The sequence below is a fragment of the Hetaerina americana genome, unplaced genomic scaffold (genome assembly GCF_022747635.1).
Source record: "Hetaerina americana unplaced genomic scaffold, ioHetAmer1.1.p SCAF_7, whole genome shotgun sequence".
Classification (NCBI taxonomy): domain Eukaryota; kingdom Metazoa; phylum Arthropoda; class Insecta; order Odonata; family Calopterygidae; genus Hetaerina; species Hetaerina americana.
In genome coordinates this window covers 38289125-38309694 of record NW_027287316.1, presented here as the reverse complement: position 1 = coordinate 38309694, position 20570 = coordinate 38289125, and the positions used below count along the sequence as shown (strand labels likewise).

The window sequence follows — 20570 nt, the reverse complement described above, 5'->3', positions numbered from 1 at the left end:
GGACTTGGGTTTTGATATTCCCGTTTGGAGGCGGGTAACACGTTTCTCTAAGGAACACTTTTCCATAGTGTTATCGGTGTGGCCCCTTGTTATTGAGGTGGATACCGGCGCATCACTAGTTTTCAACTCGGAGTTCGGATTTACCACCGCAGCTGACCCTTCAGGAATGTTCTCTGTCTCTTCATGAGTAGGGGTCAGTTTCCGCGGTTTTGGGGGGTAAAATTTCCCAACTTTCACTTCTACTGGCCAAATATCTTCTTTAAGAAGTTGATCCTTAAGGCTAATTGGCGCAGAGAATTTAAAGGAACTATAAATTTCACCCACTCTCAAACTTTCACATTTGAAGTCATTTCCAGGAAATATTCCGGACAGATGCTTCACGATGTCATCAGGCGTTGCATTGGACTGGACACGACCAACGTAGAAGAGAGTCTTGCGAGGCACTCCCACAAAATTGCACGTAACAGCAGGCTGCTTAGAACTCCCAAAAACCGTATTACGTTTGCGTTTATTTTTCTTGTAACTCACCTTTTGAAAACCTTCCTCGTCAGTAACGATGGATTTGAAACACATGGTGTTAAATTTTGCGTTTACATTTTTGGGGCACAAATCGGAGTTGTCACTAGTGAGGCCTAATTGCTCGTTGACTTCAGGTTTCAATTCCGTAGACAACGTTACAGCTTCCTTTGCAATTGGCTGCAAGGTAGTACTTTCCGTGGATCCGGTAGATTGGAGAGCTTGTAACTCCATTTTCAATTTTTCAATGTCGGCCGCCATATTGTAAATATTGGGCTTATTTACACGGCATAAAAAACACTTCCAGTAAATGTCATGGCAGTCCGAGAGAGCTTTTAATATTATATCACCTAAGCCGGAGCATTTATGGTGATATACACACGAGCAAATATCGCAACTAACGACCATATCACGTACTTCGAGTCGTGTTTTACAAGAGCCACATCGTTGTACGGCCAAAGTTGACGCCATCTTAGAATGATTCCCAGCCTAACTCCAGAGACATTTCTATAACGCTTTTCGTTTTGTCGAAACAGTTTTTAACGAAACGGGGTGCCCTGCGCTGAGCATTATTATTTTTCCCAAATGAGGAATTTTTCAGTCGTGCCTAATACACTAGATGCATATTCCAAATGAGGCCTTGATCCGTATAATCTGCTTGGCCGCAGATTAAACGGATGTGGGGGGCCCAAGTTAAGTCATCAGTTATGTAAACACCTAAGTATTATACCGTATCCACTAGTTTTAGGTCAACTCCAGAAAGTTTGTGTACAGATCCAGTTGATCTTTTTAAGAAATATACCAATGAGCATTTGTTATGTTTAAATTTCAATCCCCATTTTGCACACCATTTTGTAATACAATCTAAATCTCTTGCTATTATCAATGGATCCTCTTCCCCTGAAATCTCCCGGTAAATCACCGTGTCATCCACGAATATCCTAATCTTACTTTTCTTTTCGCGATTCAAATCATTCACAAAAATCAAGGGCCTGGGAACACTTCCCTGAGGTACACCCGAGGCCACTCGTACGCTGTCAGAACTAGCGCCGTTGAGGACCACCGTCTGTTCCCTGTAATTATGGAATTAATGTTCCAATTATTACAACACCCACCGTATTTTTTTTAACTTGAAAAAATAGCTCGTCGGAAGAAGAGTTACGCCGAGCGAGATAATCGCCAACATAGATGTCTATCTTGAGGATCTTACGAAATCTTACGATTTAGACGGTTGAAAAAAGTTTGGTAAACGCTGAAAAAAGTGTAAAAGGAGATTTGGTTGAAAATAAAAAAGAAATATTTCCAGAGAAATAAAAGACTGTGCCTAAACCCTTATATTTATTTCATGCTCCCGTTTTTAGACTTTTGCACTCGATACCTCATTAATACAGTTCTCAATAAATGTAGATATCCGGAAAATTATACGTACTCATTTCAGGAAAAGAATCTTCATCCTCTTCTGCTTTACTATTCGTTTGATTTCCAATACACTCGTTGAGAACGCACTGGTCTTCCTCCCTCAGTACAATCAGTTGCTACTCTCGGAGATATACGACTTCTAAACTTGGAAGCACTCTCAGGTACGCGGCACCAGGTTAGCTTTTTGTCATCAAGTAGTGACGAAAAGGGCTTTTGCCTTCACAACTCTGTCCCAATTCACTGAAGCAATGCATGATGCATATAAAAAACTTCGGCCGATAAATACAAATAGACCAACTGATCATGAACCAAAAATGACACACACGGGAGAGAAGAAATTATAATGATGATGAACCAATCTTCTTACTTGGCACATTCCACCCCAATAAACCTCCCGCGCTCTATTTGAGCAGCGTCCCCACTATGGCATGGTGCAGTAAGCCAGCAGTTTTGCCATGAGCAATGCGTGGACGAGACTGTTGCTGGAAAATAGCAAATGGAGAATAAATCTCCCGATGACGTCACTTCTCCACACGATAAAACACAACGGGTTATTTCACATTCATCCCAGTTGTCGGGCGAATTCCAAGGCGGGCGAGGATTCATGGCCTCATGTTGTCCAGGATCCACACCATAAAAGGTTCGACGCGAGTGTAGATGGAATTCCTATCCCTACAGTTTCCAGGGAACGCCGAAACTCCCAACTGGACGTATTTGAGGCTTCCGCGGAACATTTGGACCCTCATGGCCGGCTCGCCACGCAGCATGTTGCAGTAGAACAAACTGAAGGATTCGTCCATGCAGAACTGCTTCGAATCGGTGACGTTCTTCACTGACTTGCAGGCACCGGGCTCCACCACGATTCCAGTGTTCGACCAGATGTTGTAACCTACCACGCAATTATGTTTGATTACCATTAACATTTGGATATTTTCCGATGTACATACATATATCACAAGTAATTATGTCTTTTGGAGAATTTTTCTTCAAACCCGAATTAAATATAATTTTCATCTGTGATTGGAAATTTCATAAATCCGGCCGTAACTATCATCCCTAAGTTTGATTAATAATATGTAGTTCAGCTCACCTCCTCCAAATGCGCGCAATGAAACGTTCATGTGAGGACAAACCATGAGCTTTATTCCCCATAGCTTCCCGAATAAATATGATCCTCATAAAACAACACAGCAGGGCTTTTATGCTTAGCTGCACGACCCTGGTTTAAGCTCATATTTCTCCGGTCAGAATCTATGATCCTCTCACTTTCAAGACAATGAACGTAATATATTATTTTTTCATGGAGTAATTAATGCAGAATATTTATATCCTTTGAATATGAAAAATTTTTTTCGAGCTTATGTGAATAGTTGGGTCAAAATGAACGAGGGAGGGGGATGTTCTGAAGTGAAATCTGACTTCGGCCTTAATCTAAACTGAAAGAAAGCGGATCAGGAGATTCAAAACTTCATGAAGGATGCATTAAAGAATTAACCAAATAATTATGAACAGTTATTTGAATGGCGTGAAATATTTCGCAAAAACAGACCGGACGTATATTCTCAGGGATTTACATTTCCCAATGCAAGGATTGTATTAAATAATATTTATATTTTAATACAATATTCCGCATTTTATTATCACAATGACTCACCAAAATTTCCGTGCTGGCTCCAAGATGAGATTGTCAACATTTTTCTCGTCAGAGATGTGTACTGTTTTTCTTCTCCAACTGGAAGGCACATTGGCCTGACCGTTGCTGTCGGACAAAAGGGCGGTTTTATTGCTAGATCAATGAAAATACAAGTATTGCAGTTGTCATGATTACAATGGAATGAAAAATTGCAAAAATCAGATAGTTTCACAAAAAATAGATCTAATTATTGCAAAATCAAAGTTTTATCGTAAGAGGAAATAAACATATCAAAGTAACAATGCTTATTATATTTAGCTATGAATATTATGATCAAGTGAGGGTTCAAAAGTCACACCCTAAGCAGAATTTAACCCCAGCTGATAGCCGAAAATGTATTGGATCAATAAGAATTTTTGAAGATTAAAATTAAAGTCATCCTCCAGGAAAAAAGGGTGGACTAAGCATACACAGGGAATATGAGTAATAAAAAAATCAGGGTAGTATAGGGATTTGTTATTTGAATAGGTATCTTACTCAATATGATTGATATATTCAATTCAGAATATGTAAGTCCGAGAATGTATACCGTGAATAAGAATTAATGTGGAATGCCTATGTGGGTGGATTTCAGTAGCTTCTTAAGAAATGAAAAATTATCATAGACTCATTTGAAATCGAATTAATTACGTTTTCAAAGTCATTGATTCTCACTAGACTGATCGGCAGTGTATTCAGATGTTATCAGTGATAAGAGCACGTGGATACTGATCATAAAAGTAAAAACAAAAGCACAATTTGACCATTAGAAGTATTTTGCAAATACACACCGGGCATATAAACGTTACTTGTTCACAACACAACTCAATGCGGACATGTCCTAACTCTTAACGTGTCTATGGCGAATGAATGTATGAGTATCGGCGTATACACCAATCGTAAAATAATTGAATAAAAGAAATTAATCCATGAAAATAAATGCGTTGAAAAGTGCAACATAAAGTAATTATTTCCGAATAAAAATATGAACGCCCGAACAGGGACTTGAACCCTGGACCCTTAGATTAAAAGTCTAATGCTCTACCGACTGAGCTACCCGGGCTCCTACGAACATTCACGTAGGAAGAAATTACAATATGAAGTAAAAATTTCACTACCGGAAAGTGAATTAAGCTATAATAACTATTTGTTAATTTGGTGTCAAATATTAGACAATATGCGGGAGAGCTGCTTGGAAGAAATATGAGAAGCGAAATGATAACTCATAAATTCGTCATTGATCAAATGATCTCGCTAGAGAATAAGATTCTATCAATCGTTTTTTGTCACAGTAAAATTATTTCATTGGTCCGAAACTGCTTTTTCTTTACATCCAATGCAGTAGAAACCATACCGAATGAATCATACATTGATAATAATTAATCATACATGTCATTAATAAAGTATTCCAATACTGCTATTGTTTTCAAACTTTTTCTAAAAACTTAAAACTATCAACATTCGTAAAAGTTAGCTTATCAGGAAATACACCCCACAGCTCGATATTTCCAAAAATTCTCCACATTTGTATGTATTAGGATCTATAGAATTTGTTACTTGGGCTTCCAAATAGAAACTGCAAAAAACTTCCAACGCCCGAACAGGGACTTGAACCCTGGACCCTTAGATTAAAAGTCTAATGCTCTACCGACTGAGCTACCCGGGCTCCTACGAACATTCACGTAGGAAGAAATTACGATATGGAGTAAAAATTTCACTACCGGAAAGTGACTTAAGTCATAATAACTATTTGTTAATTTAGTTCCAAATATTAGACAATATGCGGGAGAGCTGCCTGAAAGAAATATGGGAAGCGAAATGATAACTCATAAATTCGTCATTGATCAACTATATGCCCAGTGTACTACAGACTCAATTACGTGCTGTTCATATTAGTTCAACGAGTTGAACTCTCCACTGCAGTATATTATTTGGCTAATTTTGTGCGATAAAAAACTCAATTGCAGAGGTGGTTCTCGGGTTAGACTGCGTGAGAGACATTTTTGGCTCGACGTTTCCCTCCCGTTGCAGGGAGCGTCTTCAGGAGCGAAGTTTCTCTCCTGCAACGGGAGGGAAACGTTGAGCCAAAAATGTCTCTCACGCAGTCTAACCCGAGAACCACCTCTGCATCTCTGAACAGCTGCGAAAGCCTCCGATCTGCAAAAAACTCAATTATTATTCACTTCATGTTAACTACGCAACAATAATACAATTTATTAATGCGTTTTTAGACTATCAATAATAAACGAGGGAGCGGGATGAAGGGAAGAGGAAAGCTATACACCTATTGAGATTAAAATAGTGAATATGCACATAAAACTCTTTCTACATTTGATTGAAATCGATAAAAATATGATTGTCACATTATGTGTACCTCAAACAGCACAAAGGAGTGAACAGGGTTTTAACGTAAAATGCTAAGTATAGTTTTATAGGGAAAGCACTGTGCAAAAAGAAACGAATGGATCAAAATGTAATACAATTCGACGTGAGATCCATCATGAGATCATTTAGTTTCTGAAAGACGTTTAAACACAACAGCAGGGACCTGAACCCTTAACCCTCAGACTAGAAGTCTATTACTCTGTCAACTGAACTATCCGACCTTGCCGCAGAAGTTTTAGTTATATCATATTTTTAATTATTTATATATCACCTGATATCACCCGAATATATTACGAGACTATAATTTTTCGTGGATACAAGACAAGTTAAGAGCCTAGGGCTCACTTTAAAGTCTCCGAGTTGATACAAAAAAGAGCTATAATTATAATACCTTTGGGTATATTTCGATTCCTGCCGTAAAATTTGTGTGCTCATGCATAGAATTTTCTTTGCTTTTGTTTAAAATATTTCAAAAGATATCAGGCGTTGGAATCACCAAAAAGTTGACTATCATGTCCTACATTCCTTCTAATACCATGAAGTTTACTTTTACAACAGCAATAGCAGTAATACAATTTAATTATATTTCCTATGCTTTTTCTACTCAAATTTTAAATGAAGTACCAACAGCAAAACTGATTCACAGTAAAGATCATAGATTAAAAGACCTCTCATACTTAAATATTAATTGTTACGATGAACAGGATTCCCGAAATAAATAGGCGGTAGCTTTAAAATAGGACAATTTTTATGCACAGTACTTTTAACCAGTGTCTTAAATAAAAATTAAATAATAAAATACTATTATCGGAGAAAACACTTGTGCCATTGGAGAGTAATATCGCAATTCCGTGTGTAAATAATTACAACCCATCAGTATCATTTTCAAATAACAATAATCTTCCTATCATATTCGAATGTTCGTGCAAACTTTGGACAGATAATGAAGGATCTGCTTCCCAGGGATTTATACCGCACACATTCATTCTAACCACATGAGCTTTATTATTTAACAGAAGAATTTCTTCTAAAATCGGGAAAAATTGGAAAAATAAAATAAATATTTCGAAAGTAATTCTGATAACCCTACGCTTCATCAACAACACCACTTGGTGAGAGCCTCCCTGCACGTTACTGGCAAACTGAACAGTTCAAGTAGGCAGTGGTAGAAGAGATTGTTCAAGATACTGAGAGGCAGCCTGTTGAGTTGATATTTATTGATTCGCAGACGGAAGGAAGGCACGAGATACGGAAGGAAATGAACGCGCTAATAATGCGAGTCTGAAAAGCAAAGAAATAATGAAACTATCCTATGAAGCCACTTACAATCTCGGAAGTTCAGTGGTTTTTCAAGGCGCACCAATGCAATGTCATTCTGTGGAGTCTCTCGGCTGAGATCGGGGTGAATAATGATTTCTTCAATTGGAATGTCCTCCGGGCTAGGAGCACATATCTCCTCGTCCCAAAAATGAGCTTCTGGGAATATAACTGCCGACGAAATTCAAGGGAAACGTATTAGAGCAATAAAATGGTAAGAGATGTGAAGTCATTGAGGCATTGACGTAAATTACGTGTATTTTAAGGGAATCGATGCTAGCCCAATAGGAAAGAAATACACTCATTATTAAAGAGAGCCAAAGTAAGAATCATGAAACTTAGTATCTAGTGGTAGCTTCAACTCTACCACGGGCAACTTTCACAGAGGATTTTTAAGCATTTTTAAGCATTTTAAGGATTTTAAGCATTTCAGTTAGCAACTCGAGAACTATGGCTATTTTGCCCGCTTTCTTTTTCAGAGGGGCAAATAAAATTAAAATATGACATTATTCCGCTCCACTACATTTAAATTATTTTGATAAACTTCTGTATAGAGAAAGCATTTGGTGTGGCTTTAACAAACTTGTGTATAAAGAAAAAAAACTATTGATACAAAAACATTGTTTCCGATCGAATTTTATATGAGATGATAGTCTTGTACGTTATTCACTTTACATCTATTGAAGAACTGTTGATTAATTAGTTTCATTGGTTAAAATAAAATTCTTGTGATTTTTTGCAATATTTCAAGCGGCACGGAAATATTAACATAAAAAAGTGAGAAAATGTGGGTGTAGCTTGAAATTTATCCAGCAGAGAAAAATTACGGAGAGAATAAAAATTTAAAATGAATGCTTCCATAAACAATCGGGAATATAGATACTACCCTACATACAACAAATAGGCTAGACATGACCCTAAGACATCGGATATTTTTCTATTATTTTCATGTATGCACAAAATTACTAAATGTGCAATTATTATTTCCCATAAATTTCTAAAGATTAGATTTACTAAACTTCCATCCCAAAATAAATAGACAAAGTTTACTCACTTCTGTTGAAATTATCGCTGACCACACCGCAGTCATCGTCTTTCATGGTGTCATGCTCGCCAATTCTCACTTTGGTCCTGAAAAGGTAATTTTTATATTATTCATGTTTCATTCAAGTATCCCAACATGGTTTTCTTCATTTTTCAGCTTGTAATTGATGTGCAAAATATTTCCCATTTTACGTTTCAGATATAAAAGGACATCACACTGCACAATATAAATTACTTTGGCCGGATATTATAATTATGTTTTTTTTATATATATCATGTATTTTTTCTTCCCCATTATTTAGCTATTAATTTTATAATTTTATTCTGATAATAAAATATTACACAGAAAACATAATATTAAAAATATCATGTAACAAATTATTAACCAGGAAGGCAATCATTTTCCGGCATTAAATCATTTTTTCTGCCTTCTCTTGTTTTAAGGAGTACCTTTCCATTAATTATTAATATGATATTTTACCATAGCTGGGATTTAGATGGACACAGCCTATAATAAATCGGCACAGCGATGCATTTACTTGCCTCTCCTAACAACACTCAACCTGACAGCCAACACTACAATAAACCCTTCTTTAAGCCTGCATATTTCATTTCTCAATTCCGTCCAAGAGTCCGTGCCCATCCTATTCCTATCCCTACCTTATTTGCCCAACGTTTTCCCCTCTATCACTTTCCCCTTCAAGAGCTTCCAATTTACACTTATCGTCCTTCTTCAACGACCATGACGGTAAGACACCGAGTTCCATATTGAAGTTTTTGACGAGTCTTTTATCAACATCCCTAATTAACGTCCCAGCCATCCACACCCTCCTACTTGTGAAAGCTTTTTTGCCTGGCGAAATTCTTCTCTTTATGTCCCTACTACATTCTACTTTGAACATTTTGATCCAAAACACTTCCGAAATACGTAAACTGTTTTCACCTGTACTAGTTTTTGTCCTACTATTTAAAATTTCAACTTAGCCTTTCTCTTTCTGGAAAACCGCATAAACTTTGTTTTATTTACATTTATTCTTATCCTATATCTATCGCACTGAATTTCCAATTCACTCAGAAATTCTTGCAATCCCTTGGCTGACTGACAAACTGAAGCTTGGTCATCAGCAAACAAAACTGATTTTATTAATTCCCTGCCGACTTTCATTCTTATCTCCAGTTCCTCTCATGCCTCTTTAATAATTTTCTCCACATAATACCTTGAACATCACAGGTGATAATGGACAACCATGCATTACTCCTCTGCCACTGCCCTTCCCATCTTTCCATCCCCCACTCCCATCAGAGCAGTCTTTGGAATGTACAGGGTGTGGTTAAGTCGTCTATCCCCCTTGTTAACCCCTATTTTCTGCAATACGAGGCCTGTTTAAATAGGTCTCGAACTTTTTCATTTAAAAAAATAAACTTTACTGACAAATTATTGGTCATGATCCCCTTCAAATTAGTCTCCTCCCCAACGTATACACCTAACCCAACGGTATTTCTACTTTTTGAAACAATCCTGGAACGCTTCTTCCAGAATCCTCATAAGCTCCTCCGTCGAATTTTTCTCTGTGCCTGGAATGGTGGCAAATCTTTTTTCTTTGAGCTAGGTCTTTAGTTTTTGGAATAGCAAAGAGTCACACGGGGCCAGGTCGGGTGAGTGGATAAGTACAGCGGTTTTCTTTTTGGCTAAAAACTCATGAGTTCTGAGAGACGAATCAGCCGGAGCATTGTCGTGATGAAAAAAACCAGTCCTCCAAAGTTTGGGCCGTCTCCACTTGATTCTCTCTCTTAGGTGTTTCATAACCCCCAGGCAGTACTCCGTGTTGACTCTCTAACCTTTAGGTAGATATTTGTGATGCGCAATCCCCTTTGAATCGAAACAAACAGTCAACATCAACTTGATATTCGAGCGAATTGTCGAGCTTCCAATCCATTGTGAAATTTGCACTTTTGTTTCGATGTCATATCAATATACTGTCTGCTTCCCAATGCAACAATTTCAGAGCGTAAAAATAATTCGCCTTGACTGGGACTTGAACCCAGATCCCTCAATATCCGGTCGAGTGCTTTAGCCACTTCAAGGCGAATGATTTTTACACTCTGAAATTGTTGCATTGAAATGCACATTAGCGGATGACTCCGTTAAAAGTTACTGTTGCGGCATCTCCCGCAGTTTCTTTGGAATACTGTCTGCTTATCACCTGTTGTCTCTTGTTGCTGTCTGCTATATTATCACCTGTTGTGACCTTGGGGAAGAGGTTTTCATCCTCTTCAGCTCGATTTAACAGTTCCTGACAAGCTTGAACTCGATGTTGTTTCTGGTCCGCTGTCGTCGGACGAAGCACGAATTTGGCGGTGGCTGGATGCATAATAATGCATAATGATGCATAATCCACAATTTTTAAGTCAGAATTTCGTAGCACGAACCAATTGAGATACCACACTTTTATGCAAGTACCCTGACAGCCAGACGTCGATTTGTACGAACCAGATTTTTCAATTTCTTGATGTGGGGGTCATCAGTCGACGTTGATGGTCTTACGGAACGCTCGTCGTCTTTCACTGATTTCCTTCCATTTTTGAACCGGCTAAATCACTCCAAACGAATAGGTACAGGTCATATAATCCTCACCATTAGCCTAATTTATCAATTCAAAAGTTTCCGTGAAATATTTGCAGAGTTTAACGAATTACTTCACGGAAAAATGCTGCTCTTCAAAGAGCTCATTCCCGTGGATCCTATTTTTTTCCACACTCTACGAACACCTCTTCACAGAAACGGCCGCAACCAATCAACAAAATAAGATCTCGACAAAGTGATTGCAGGCGGTTATTTGGGAAGTTTTCGCGGACACAACGCCTTCAAGCGAATCAATAAATAACCAACTGGAGGCGCGCTATTCAAAAAGCTCGGGAACCTTATGAACAGACCCCGTACACTCATTATTTCCAATTAATTCACTCTGCGGAACGCCTTCTTGAAATCTACGAAACAGGCAAATACATCCTGACTGTATTCTATGCTTCTCTTTATAAATGCTATTGGCATCACGTGTGTCTTTCATCTTTCTGTATCCAAACTGATTATCTGAATTCAACAATCATTTTCTCTCCTCTCTTTCCTATAATTGATGATTCTCAGTACCTCTTTACCTAAATGCTAAATGAAACTTATTGTACTAGTATAAGCCCTCAGGAGTACTTACGGTTTAATTGGCAAACCGTTCAGGCAAGCTCCGGACGTCAACAGGTAACGTTCGTTGATGACTGTGGCAGCACATTGGAATGAATTTCCGTAGAAGATAAATTCTTGGCCCCCAATTGGCACCTGGAAACCCTCTTTGGGAAAAAATATCTGAAAATATCTTCTTAATCACGAGGAAATAATACCTATTAATGCGCTCTATACAATTTATCTTCAATCATCTTCAAATTAATAAGGCTGGTTGCAATGGGGTTAATTTGCAAGGCAAAATGAAATATTAATCATTTATCTATCATTAACGCTCTTAAGCCCCACTGTTAATGCAATTAACGGAGAGGGATAGAGAGCGGTGATGAAGAGATATGTTTACTTAAGATTTAAATTCTTTTTCATGAGTTAAAAATAAACATTTTTCATCAACAGTTTCTACAAGATGACATGAAGGATGAACGCTAACTGATTACGGCGTCACTTTGGGGAATATTTCTATTTCCTACCATAAACTTCATTCAGTACAATGGGTCGGTTTCCTATGAGAAAGTTGAAATCAGCTGTTACTGGAGCCTGTGGTTGGTGGAATCCAGTTTCTTTCCCATTTGTCATATGTGGTGCTTCAGGAAGATTTGGTATCCAGTCAATGAAACGGCGGGGGTTTCGCGGGATACCGCCCAGATTTGGGTCCACATCTAAACTCTCTACCCAATACGCCAATCACGCCGCTAGGTTAGATCTTAATCCGTCATAATTCCCCACCGTAATTGATACAGTAAGCCTTGTCCATATTCGCATTTATCTAATTTGTTCTCTCGTTGCTGAGAATAAATTTCAAATGGTGCGAAGCCATAAAAACTTTGTATATTTCATTATGCTTGCCTTAGAATTTTCAAAAATACCGTTTATAAATGTGATGGTTGAGTATTTGGGTTTTGGAACTTTCTTGGGGTTATAAACCCCTTCAGCTTAGCTTAAAATCCTGAATCTGGACTTTTAAAGAAATATTTTAGCCTTTAGCAATATATTTTACGAAAATAGCAGGATCTTCGTGCTGCGTTACTGTAAGGTATGGCAGACCATGCTAGCAAATTAACTGACAGGTTAAACCGCCGACCGGGTGAACATGAAGTCAACGACGCGGAAAATTGATCATTCTCCCCCATAGAGGATGAAAATCGTAATTACATAGAAACTACGCGAGTTCAAATCGTCGAGAATATAAACCCAAGCTCTATTTAGCAGAAGAAAATCAGATAAGAGCCTCAAAGTAAGAGAGGTCGACTTCTTAAGAGAAACATTGTAAAATAAACAAATGCTTACGGGATTTGTTGGAAGATGGAAGTTTTCGTAAACCTTTCGCTCTTTTTCAGGAAGACATAGCTAGTGGATATCATTGTTAAATCACTGGGCAGTTTTTCTCCAGCACTTCCTGTCAGCAGGATTTTATGAAGAGAAAGGGCTAAAAGGGACAAATGACCTCATCTCTCACAAAATATTCCAAATAGTGCTGTCGAAACCAAAATGCGGGTGAGCGCGCTTTTAAATGCCTGAGTCTCATCCACCGAGACTCGGGTATCTAGAAAGCCCGGTGCTACCCGCTTCTCCACCCGGATTACCAAAAAACATTTTGAATTCCAATTTTTTTCATTTCACGCGTCTTTTTTGTTCTTCTCCTCCTTCCTCTTTACAGTTAAACCCCTCGATGCTGATGTTCTGGACACCCGCACGAACGAGCATTATAATGTGCATAGTTAATACAGATACGAAGAGAGATACTCGTACATGGCATAGGCGCTTATTTAGCTTAAGGAAAATTGCAAATTGACATTTAAGTATTATTTAGACCCATTCTGAGAGATTTTAGAACTTTTCCTTTAGTTGATTTATTTTTTTACCCCATCTTCGTCCCTGTATTTTGATTCAATCCCCCATAATACGTACTCATGATTTATCAGATTGTTCCTGCTAGGAGTGAGAAAAGTAGGAATATTTTCTCGTGAAACAGTTGAAAGTTCACATCATAATCCTATCGGCTGTAATTCTATACAGAAGGAAATGCGGTTTTTCTAATGTTCAATTGACTAATACTGCATTGACCCTACATTGGTGAGGATAACAATGGGGCAAGGAATATACGCAGGGAGAGTGATGACGGGGATTCATAATCAGGAGATATTAGTTAGTTTAAAAAATATATTTTTTAACAGGGATTCAAAAGTAGTAATTCATGTCATCAAAGAATCATTCAAATTACATAGTCGGATCAACTAAGAGAGTCAAATACGTAAATATTAACTCATGAAAGGGCGGCTATGGATACATAGCAAAATATGCAAAGCTTTTCTCAAAATTCCGTAAAATGTCATATCATAGGCACCCGTAAATTTTTTACCCTTAACCTACCCTACCTTTTGTGTAAAAAGGACAGCAATAGAGAGTGCCCCAAGCGCTGGAGTCCTGTCCGCAGTCGTATGGGTTCAAGAATTCCCTCGTGGTCACGTTCTGTGGTTTTTTCCGGAGCTCCCGAAACAAGGTGGGACAGTTCCGGAATCGGATGCAGTGCCCTATGGCGAAGTCGGGCGTGTGGCAAGAGCTTCCGAATTCGCCTGCGAGGAAGAAACGACATTACTATGGGCAGGTGCAAAATCATTGGAGGGGAAAAGCACACCAAACAGTGTCGTAGTACCTCATCAGACCTGCTAAGACACCTAGAAATGGCGCTAAATAAATATTATTCAAATATATATATCTATATATATATATATATATATATATATATATATATATATATATATATATATATATATATAGAGCTTTCAATGAACCCGGAAAATAGGGAAGGATCTAAACAAGGCTTCGCACTTAAACACTTTCATAATTTTAAAATTGAATATGTGTCAAAGACTAAAGTTTTTCAAGTGAGATTCGACATAAAGAATCAAAAAGAAATTCAGGGATCTTCAAATATAATTGCACATTAAGGTAGATTTTAAAATGATCCTAATAATCTAATTCGTCCTATTTTGTTCCTTATACGAGTATGAATGCATTCTGACCGCAGTCTGAAAGGTGGGTGTGAGCAGGGGTGAACTCCGGTAGCCCTTTTTCCCCCAAAATAATGATGTACTATAAATTACCATATTTGGAATTGTTACCTACCAGAACATAACTGTATTGCCTTTGATATGATAACCTATTAAACAAAAATCGGGACTGACTTATATTACAATTATATGCATATTATATTAAGAATATGAAGTTTTACAAATACAACCCTCGTCAATTTGTCTACACATTTAAAACATAAATATATTGTTACATATTTATGAGCATGCATTTCTTGCTAACATTGCTGAGGTGAAAGGGGATTTAACGGATATAGTATTCCTTTTGAATGAAGAAAAATGGAATGATAGCAGTCCATTTGGCTGGCGATATGAATGACCGGGCAAAGAGTAAGATATGATACTGAGGAAGAAATATCAAATATTTTATTCCAATAAATTGGGATAAGTTAGCACTCGGGATAATTAAGCATGTTATTATCCTGGACTGGTTATTCAGAGAAAACTTGGTGCAATTGGGACATCAATATAAAAAATACAAATAATGCATTTAAAATTATGGCGTACGAATGAAGTTAACTTAGGATTTCGTTTAGCCCAGGAAAATTTCCACAGTGATGTACTGAAAAGCTTCATGGGCCATATATCTTGCTGAACATAGCCCCTACAGTTCGTAATGTTTAGACGAATATTCCGAAGAAGTGAAGAAGAAAAATGATCTTGCTGGAGAATAAGATTCTATCAATCGTTTTTTGTCACATAAAGTTATTTCTTTGCTCCGAAACTGCTTTTTCTTTACATCCAATGCAGTATATTTACTTATCCATACCGGATGAATCATGCGTTCCGAAAGTTCCATATTTTTATTATTAGTGTGTATTTTTGTGTCATAAATAAAGTATTCCAATATTGCTATCGTTGTCAAACATTTTCCAAAAACTTAAAACTGTCAGCATTCGTAAAAGTTAGCTTCTTAGGAAATAGACACCACAACTCGATATTTCCAAAAATTCTCCACATTTGTACGTATTAGGATCCATAGAATTTGTTACTTGTGCTTCCAAATAGAAACTGCAAAAAATTTGCAACGCCCGAACAGGGACTTGAACCCTGGACCCTTAGATTAAAAGTCTAATGCTCTACCGACTGAGCTACCCGGGCTCCTACGAACATTCACGTAGGAAGAAATTACAATATGGAGTAAAAATTTCACCACCGGAAAGTGACTTAAGTTATAATAACTATTTGTTAGTTCGGTAGCAAATATTAGACAATATGTGGGAGAGCTGCCTGAAAGAAATATGGGAAGCGAAATGATAACTCATAAATTCGTCATTGATCAACTATATGCCCAGTGTACTACAGACTCAATTACGTGCTGTTCTGATTAATTCAACGAGTTGAACTCTCCACTACAGTGCATTGATTTGGCTAATTTTTGCAAATAAAACTCAAATATTATTCACTTCATGTTAACTTGACAACAATAGTACAATTTATTAATGCGTTTATAGGCTATAAATAATAAACGAGGGAGCGGAGTGAAGGGAAGAGGAAAGCTATACACCTATTGAGATTAAGACAGTGGATATGCACATAAAACTCTTTATACATTTTGATTGAAATTGATAAAAATATGATTGTCACATTATTAGTACCTCAAACAGCACAGAGGAGTGAGCAGGTTTTTAACGTAAAATGTAACGTAATCCCCCGTCCTCCCCTCCCGGTGAAGGATCAAGTTTTAGATAGCGTCATTTACAACTAAATAATATAATGGCCCTCTACCACATTCCAACGGAGCCCGGATAGCTCAGTCGGTAGAGCATTAGGCTTTTAACCTAAGGGTCCAGGGTTCAAGTCCCTGTTCGGGCGAATATTTTTGCAGTTTTCTTTGGTCACACCGAGTGTGGTATTATGCTAGGCATGCGACTCAGTTCCTGACATCTACCTGCGAGAGATTTCGTCAGAAATTTGAAAAATGAGTGTTGCACCAGAAGGATTTCATAGTGAAGGCCAAATTTTATTGGGCATCAGCGCATCGCCGAAGTATTTTTCATTATTTGGAAGAAATATGAACCGTCACAAAAACTGAAACTGTCAACGCAAAAAAAAACTCCAAGGATACCAGTATTTATTTTCTAATAGGTAAAGAAAAATGCATTTTCGGATGTCAATGTTATACGTCACACTCAAAGAAAGACTTTTCACTAATTGTTTGATGAAAATCACCCGAGTGTTGCTCGGCAAACACAAAAAATGTCCTTTCTTCGTAGGGAGGAATGAGAATGAGTCATAAAAAACTGCATCCTGACGGAAATAATTCAAATCCTGTAAATGTTAAGTGGCAATGATGATGCGGTATTTAAGAGTATGTAGACGAAGGGCGTTAGATACGATCGAAAAAAGGTGACCGCGGTTAATGGACATCCTATCGCAATTAGTACGAGTTATGTAAGCTTACCGTATTCGAAGGAGATCAACGCCATCCAGGGAAATCGGTACAGCTTGAGTTGGAAGAAATCCTCCACGTCGTCCAGCGCTAGTGGCCCGCAGATGTCCCTCCTTAGCAGGCCCACGTTCCGATGGAACCTCACCGTCCACTTGCCCTTTCCCTTGACCTCCTTCTCTCCCCCACCTCCTGACACCTCTCCCCCTCCGGCCTCCGGAGGCTGAACGGATGGGGCGGCACCGCCCGCGGCCGAAGGGCAGCACACCAAGGGCTCCAAGGACCCGTCTCTGCACTTGGACCGGAGGACCCTCAGCAGCGATTCGGAGGGGTGGGAGTTGTTGGTCAGCGGACCCAAGAGGTAGGGACAGCGCCTTAACTCCACGCATTCCCCCCCTCGCCTGTCCGGGGTGACGCAAGGTTCCGGCGAACCGTCTAGAATGAGCAGCATATTATTGCTACTGCAATTGCAACTCATTGGAAGGGGGAGGGTTCGGCAAGGGATGCAAGGGAATCAGCCCCTTAAGACCGTTAATAATGAAACATTTACCTTAGAAGAGTAGTTAAGGTATTAAAACATAAGTTAATTTTAACATACTTGGATGAGCTGTTATATGTGCATGCTTCGACATAATGCAGGACTCTGGGCATCATTGCCAAATAATAAATGTTATTATGGATCGGCACAGTATTGATTTTGTTTAATGTCATGCAACTTTTATTTTTTTACAACCGTAATTTTTTCTAACTTTGACAAAGTTGTGATCGTTAATTTGAGGACTAGACTTAAACAAGTCGGTAAGTTCAAAATAGTGAGTTATTCAAGAACTAATTAGTATCGAACAGATATTATCTTTACCCATACGAAATTTAATTTAAGAACCACCATCTACACTATCATACACTACTTTTATTCATAGGACTATCGTCCTATGAATAAGTAACAAAAAATCTCCTTAAACAGTATTTTTGCTCACCTTCTCTCCTCTGAGGACAGCACACTAGGGGTTTCCGGCCATCTATACCACACTGGCAACCCCTGAGATAGCTTATCGTAGACGGCATCAGAGGTTTACTCCTAAGCAAGACGACAAGAGTCGAACATTTCCTCACCTCCAAACAAACTCCGACTTCGGACCTTGGCGTGTGGCATGAATCTCCAGGTCTCACTGTAAACATGGGTAAAATATACTTCGACATGGAAAAGGCGATCCCATCGTGATCCCAATGGTGAATTTTATATTTCATAAGTTTCAAAGAGGATGAGCGCCTGTTTGAGTCATTTGATTTCAAATTTGGCAAATTTTGTCGAAACATTTATGCATGTAAAATTAATCGCCAAAATATTGTGCACGACAGTGAATATGAGACTTATGATAATGATGCTATTCTTTCACATGTTCGTAAGAAATAAAATCCCGACTCAATTACTATCCATGTCGTCATGTAACCACACCACAATTATACGACCTAATAGCCATCGCTTCCGGAAGCACCTGTCAGACCTTCGGGCGATTTATTAAGAGCCGCATCAACCTCCTCAAGAGGGAATAAGAAAGGTATTAGAAGTTTCTGCACACGCAGCTAATGCGAACCTCAGTAGGGGAATTTGGAAAGAGATATGGACATACTATATGATGATTAATTCCAAGGATAACTTAGGAGTCAGTTCAAAGGGATCAGAAATCGACACTAAAACCTTAAGAAGGACAGTGCAATGTGCAAGCTACCGCTCTTCCATAAGTTGAACAAATATTGGTTAGTCTCGATAAGCCGAGGTGCTATTAGACAAAGAAGGGTTTGGTTATCACTTAGATATCAGCGAAAGCAACTTGCATCATCCAAGATGCCCGAGGATATGGCTATCTACATCTTTCTGTACGTATATAACATACAAGATAACATATGATTCAATATCAGTGGAAAGAGATGTAGAATTGGAAAGGGTTTCAATAGCTGGGATTAGGAGTGTGACCTAGATGCTTTCTATTACATATTGTCCGCGGAAATACGGTGTCCATAAACCTATAACTTCTATACGATATTCCTACATTAATTTTTTTTCTCTAAATTAATATTATTAGCTTGATTGGTATTGGTAAGATAAAATAGTTCAATACACTCTAGAAATGAACTACACTCAGTCTCCCGTACTCTTAAGGTTCCCAGCCTAAGATTGAAATCACTGTAGAGTTTTGTGTATGTTTCAGATAGTGAATTTTTGATGCAAGAGTAACTATGGGACTGAAATGAATATAATTATTCCACACGCTATTTCACTAGACACGCATGAACAACGCCGTATACGACTAATTTTCCTCAACTATTTGTCGTGCATTAAATATGTTGCCATTATAGGAGGGATCGTTCAAGATACTCTCAAACCATAAGTCATTCTTGGTGTTCTCAAATAAAGTTATGAACGCACTGTAAAATATCTTCCAATAAATATTGAAAATTATGAAATTCCAATAGAATTGATAGGCGTGGAGAATTATCTACAGCTATTAGGTGGAGAATTTGTGAGGACTTAAAAATTAAACTCGTGGTACATTAGGTAGTACGCTCATTAAATGCATTCGGTCCAGCGGGACAGTATTATTACTTGTAAGTGTGTACGTCTTACGCTAACTAGCGTCCTATTGAGGCTAACTGCAGGGGATTAAGCCTAATTCCTTAGTAATAATTATTATAGAATTTAATGAAAAAATTGCAGAGCATAGAAAATTGCACTATGGTTAATATGGCGATTTCAGCTCACTGTAAAATCGCGGTGTCGGGTGTGATGCCTTTTCAAAGCTTCCCATTGACAAATAGATACGCTGAATTTCCTCGAGTAGCATGGCATGGTCTTTTTCTGCCCGGTAGGTTGTTCTTCATTCCCAGTGTTACCGAATATTTTCCCTTCGCCAACCTAATTCTTTTTGCATTCACATTTTTCAAAGGAAAGTTGACTTTGTTCTTTTCAAAAACGGTGCAGAAACGCTTTCCTTAAAAATATCCCAAAATAACGAACTCGGAGATGAGAATTGCGGATGGGATGGAAGTGGATGGACGTCATGACATTCAGAACTTGCGAATTTACGTATCTTAATATAGATTCAGGGCCCAATTATGATTGCGATACTTACATGCGTATGAATAAACCGCTAATAAAACAGGAAACAGGACCAAAGGACACACGCTTGGAACGGCCATTCTTCGGTAATTTATTGTCGCGCGGAAATAACTAAAACGCTGATATGAGGTCAAGTTTCACTGAAATTCCAAAGGAATGCTGCCACTATCACCGACCCTCGTGGCTGCTCTGAGACCATGCCGCTCCTTTACGGGAGGAGTCGACAAAACCGCAGGATGTGGCACTCAAAGGAAATGTCGCCGCCGAAAGCTGTTTCCTGTTAAATCCGAAAGCTACTTCGCTTTAAAACTGCATCCCTTTATCATCTAACTTCGCTAAAAAAATTTGGGTACGTATGAAGTCCAAACGCTAAAGGCGTGCAA

The 20570-nt window shown here is 38.3% G+C and overlaps 1 protein-coding gene and 4 non-coding genes across 5 annotated transcripts; 1 reads left to right on the top strand and 4 right to left on the bottom strand.

The window, feature by feature from the left end:
- Nucleotides 1-2537: 2537 nt before the first annotated feature.
- Nucleotides 2538-17520, bottom strand: LOC139696639 (CLIP domain-containing serine protease B9-like). The gene is made up of 5 exons (XM_071595448.1): nt 17085-17520; nt 10544-10715; nt 8364-8440; nt 7319-7480; nt 2538-2824 (listed from the first exon to the last, which is right to left on the bottom strand). The coding sequence occupies exons 1-5, from the start codon at nt 17518-17520 to the stop codon at nt 2538-2540; spliced, it is 1134 nt and encodes a 377-aa protein (XP_071451549.1).
- On the bottom strand, nt 4598-4670 carry TRNAK-UUU (transfer RNA lysine (anticodon UUU)). Its single transcript has one exon. It is a non-coding gene; the product is annotated as a tRNA-Lys (tRNA).
- On the bottom strand, nt 5201-5273 carry TRNAK-UUU (transfer RNA lysine (anticodon UUU)). Its single transcript has one exon. It is a non-coding gene; the product is annotated as a tRNA-Lys (tRNA).
- Nucleotides 15709-15781, bottom strand: TRNAK-UUU (transfer RNA lysine (anticodon UUU)). Its single transcript has one exon. It is a non-coding gene; the product is annotated as a tRNA-Lys (tRNA).
- On the top strand, nt 16423-16495 carry TRNAK-UUU (transfer RNA lysine (anticodon UUU)). The gene has a single exon. It is a non-coding gene; the product is annotated as a tRNA-Lys (tRNA).
- Nucleotides 17521-20570: the final 3050 nt, after the last annotated feature.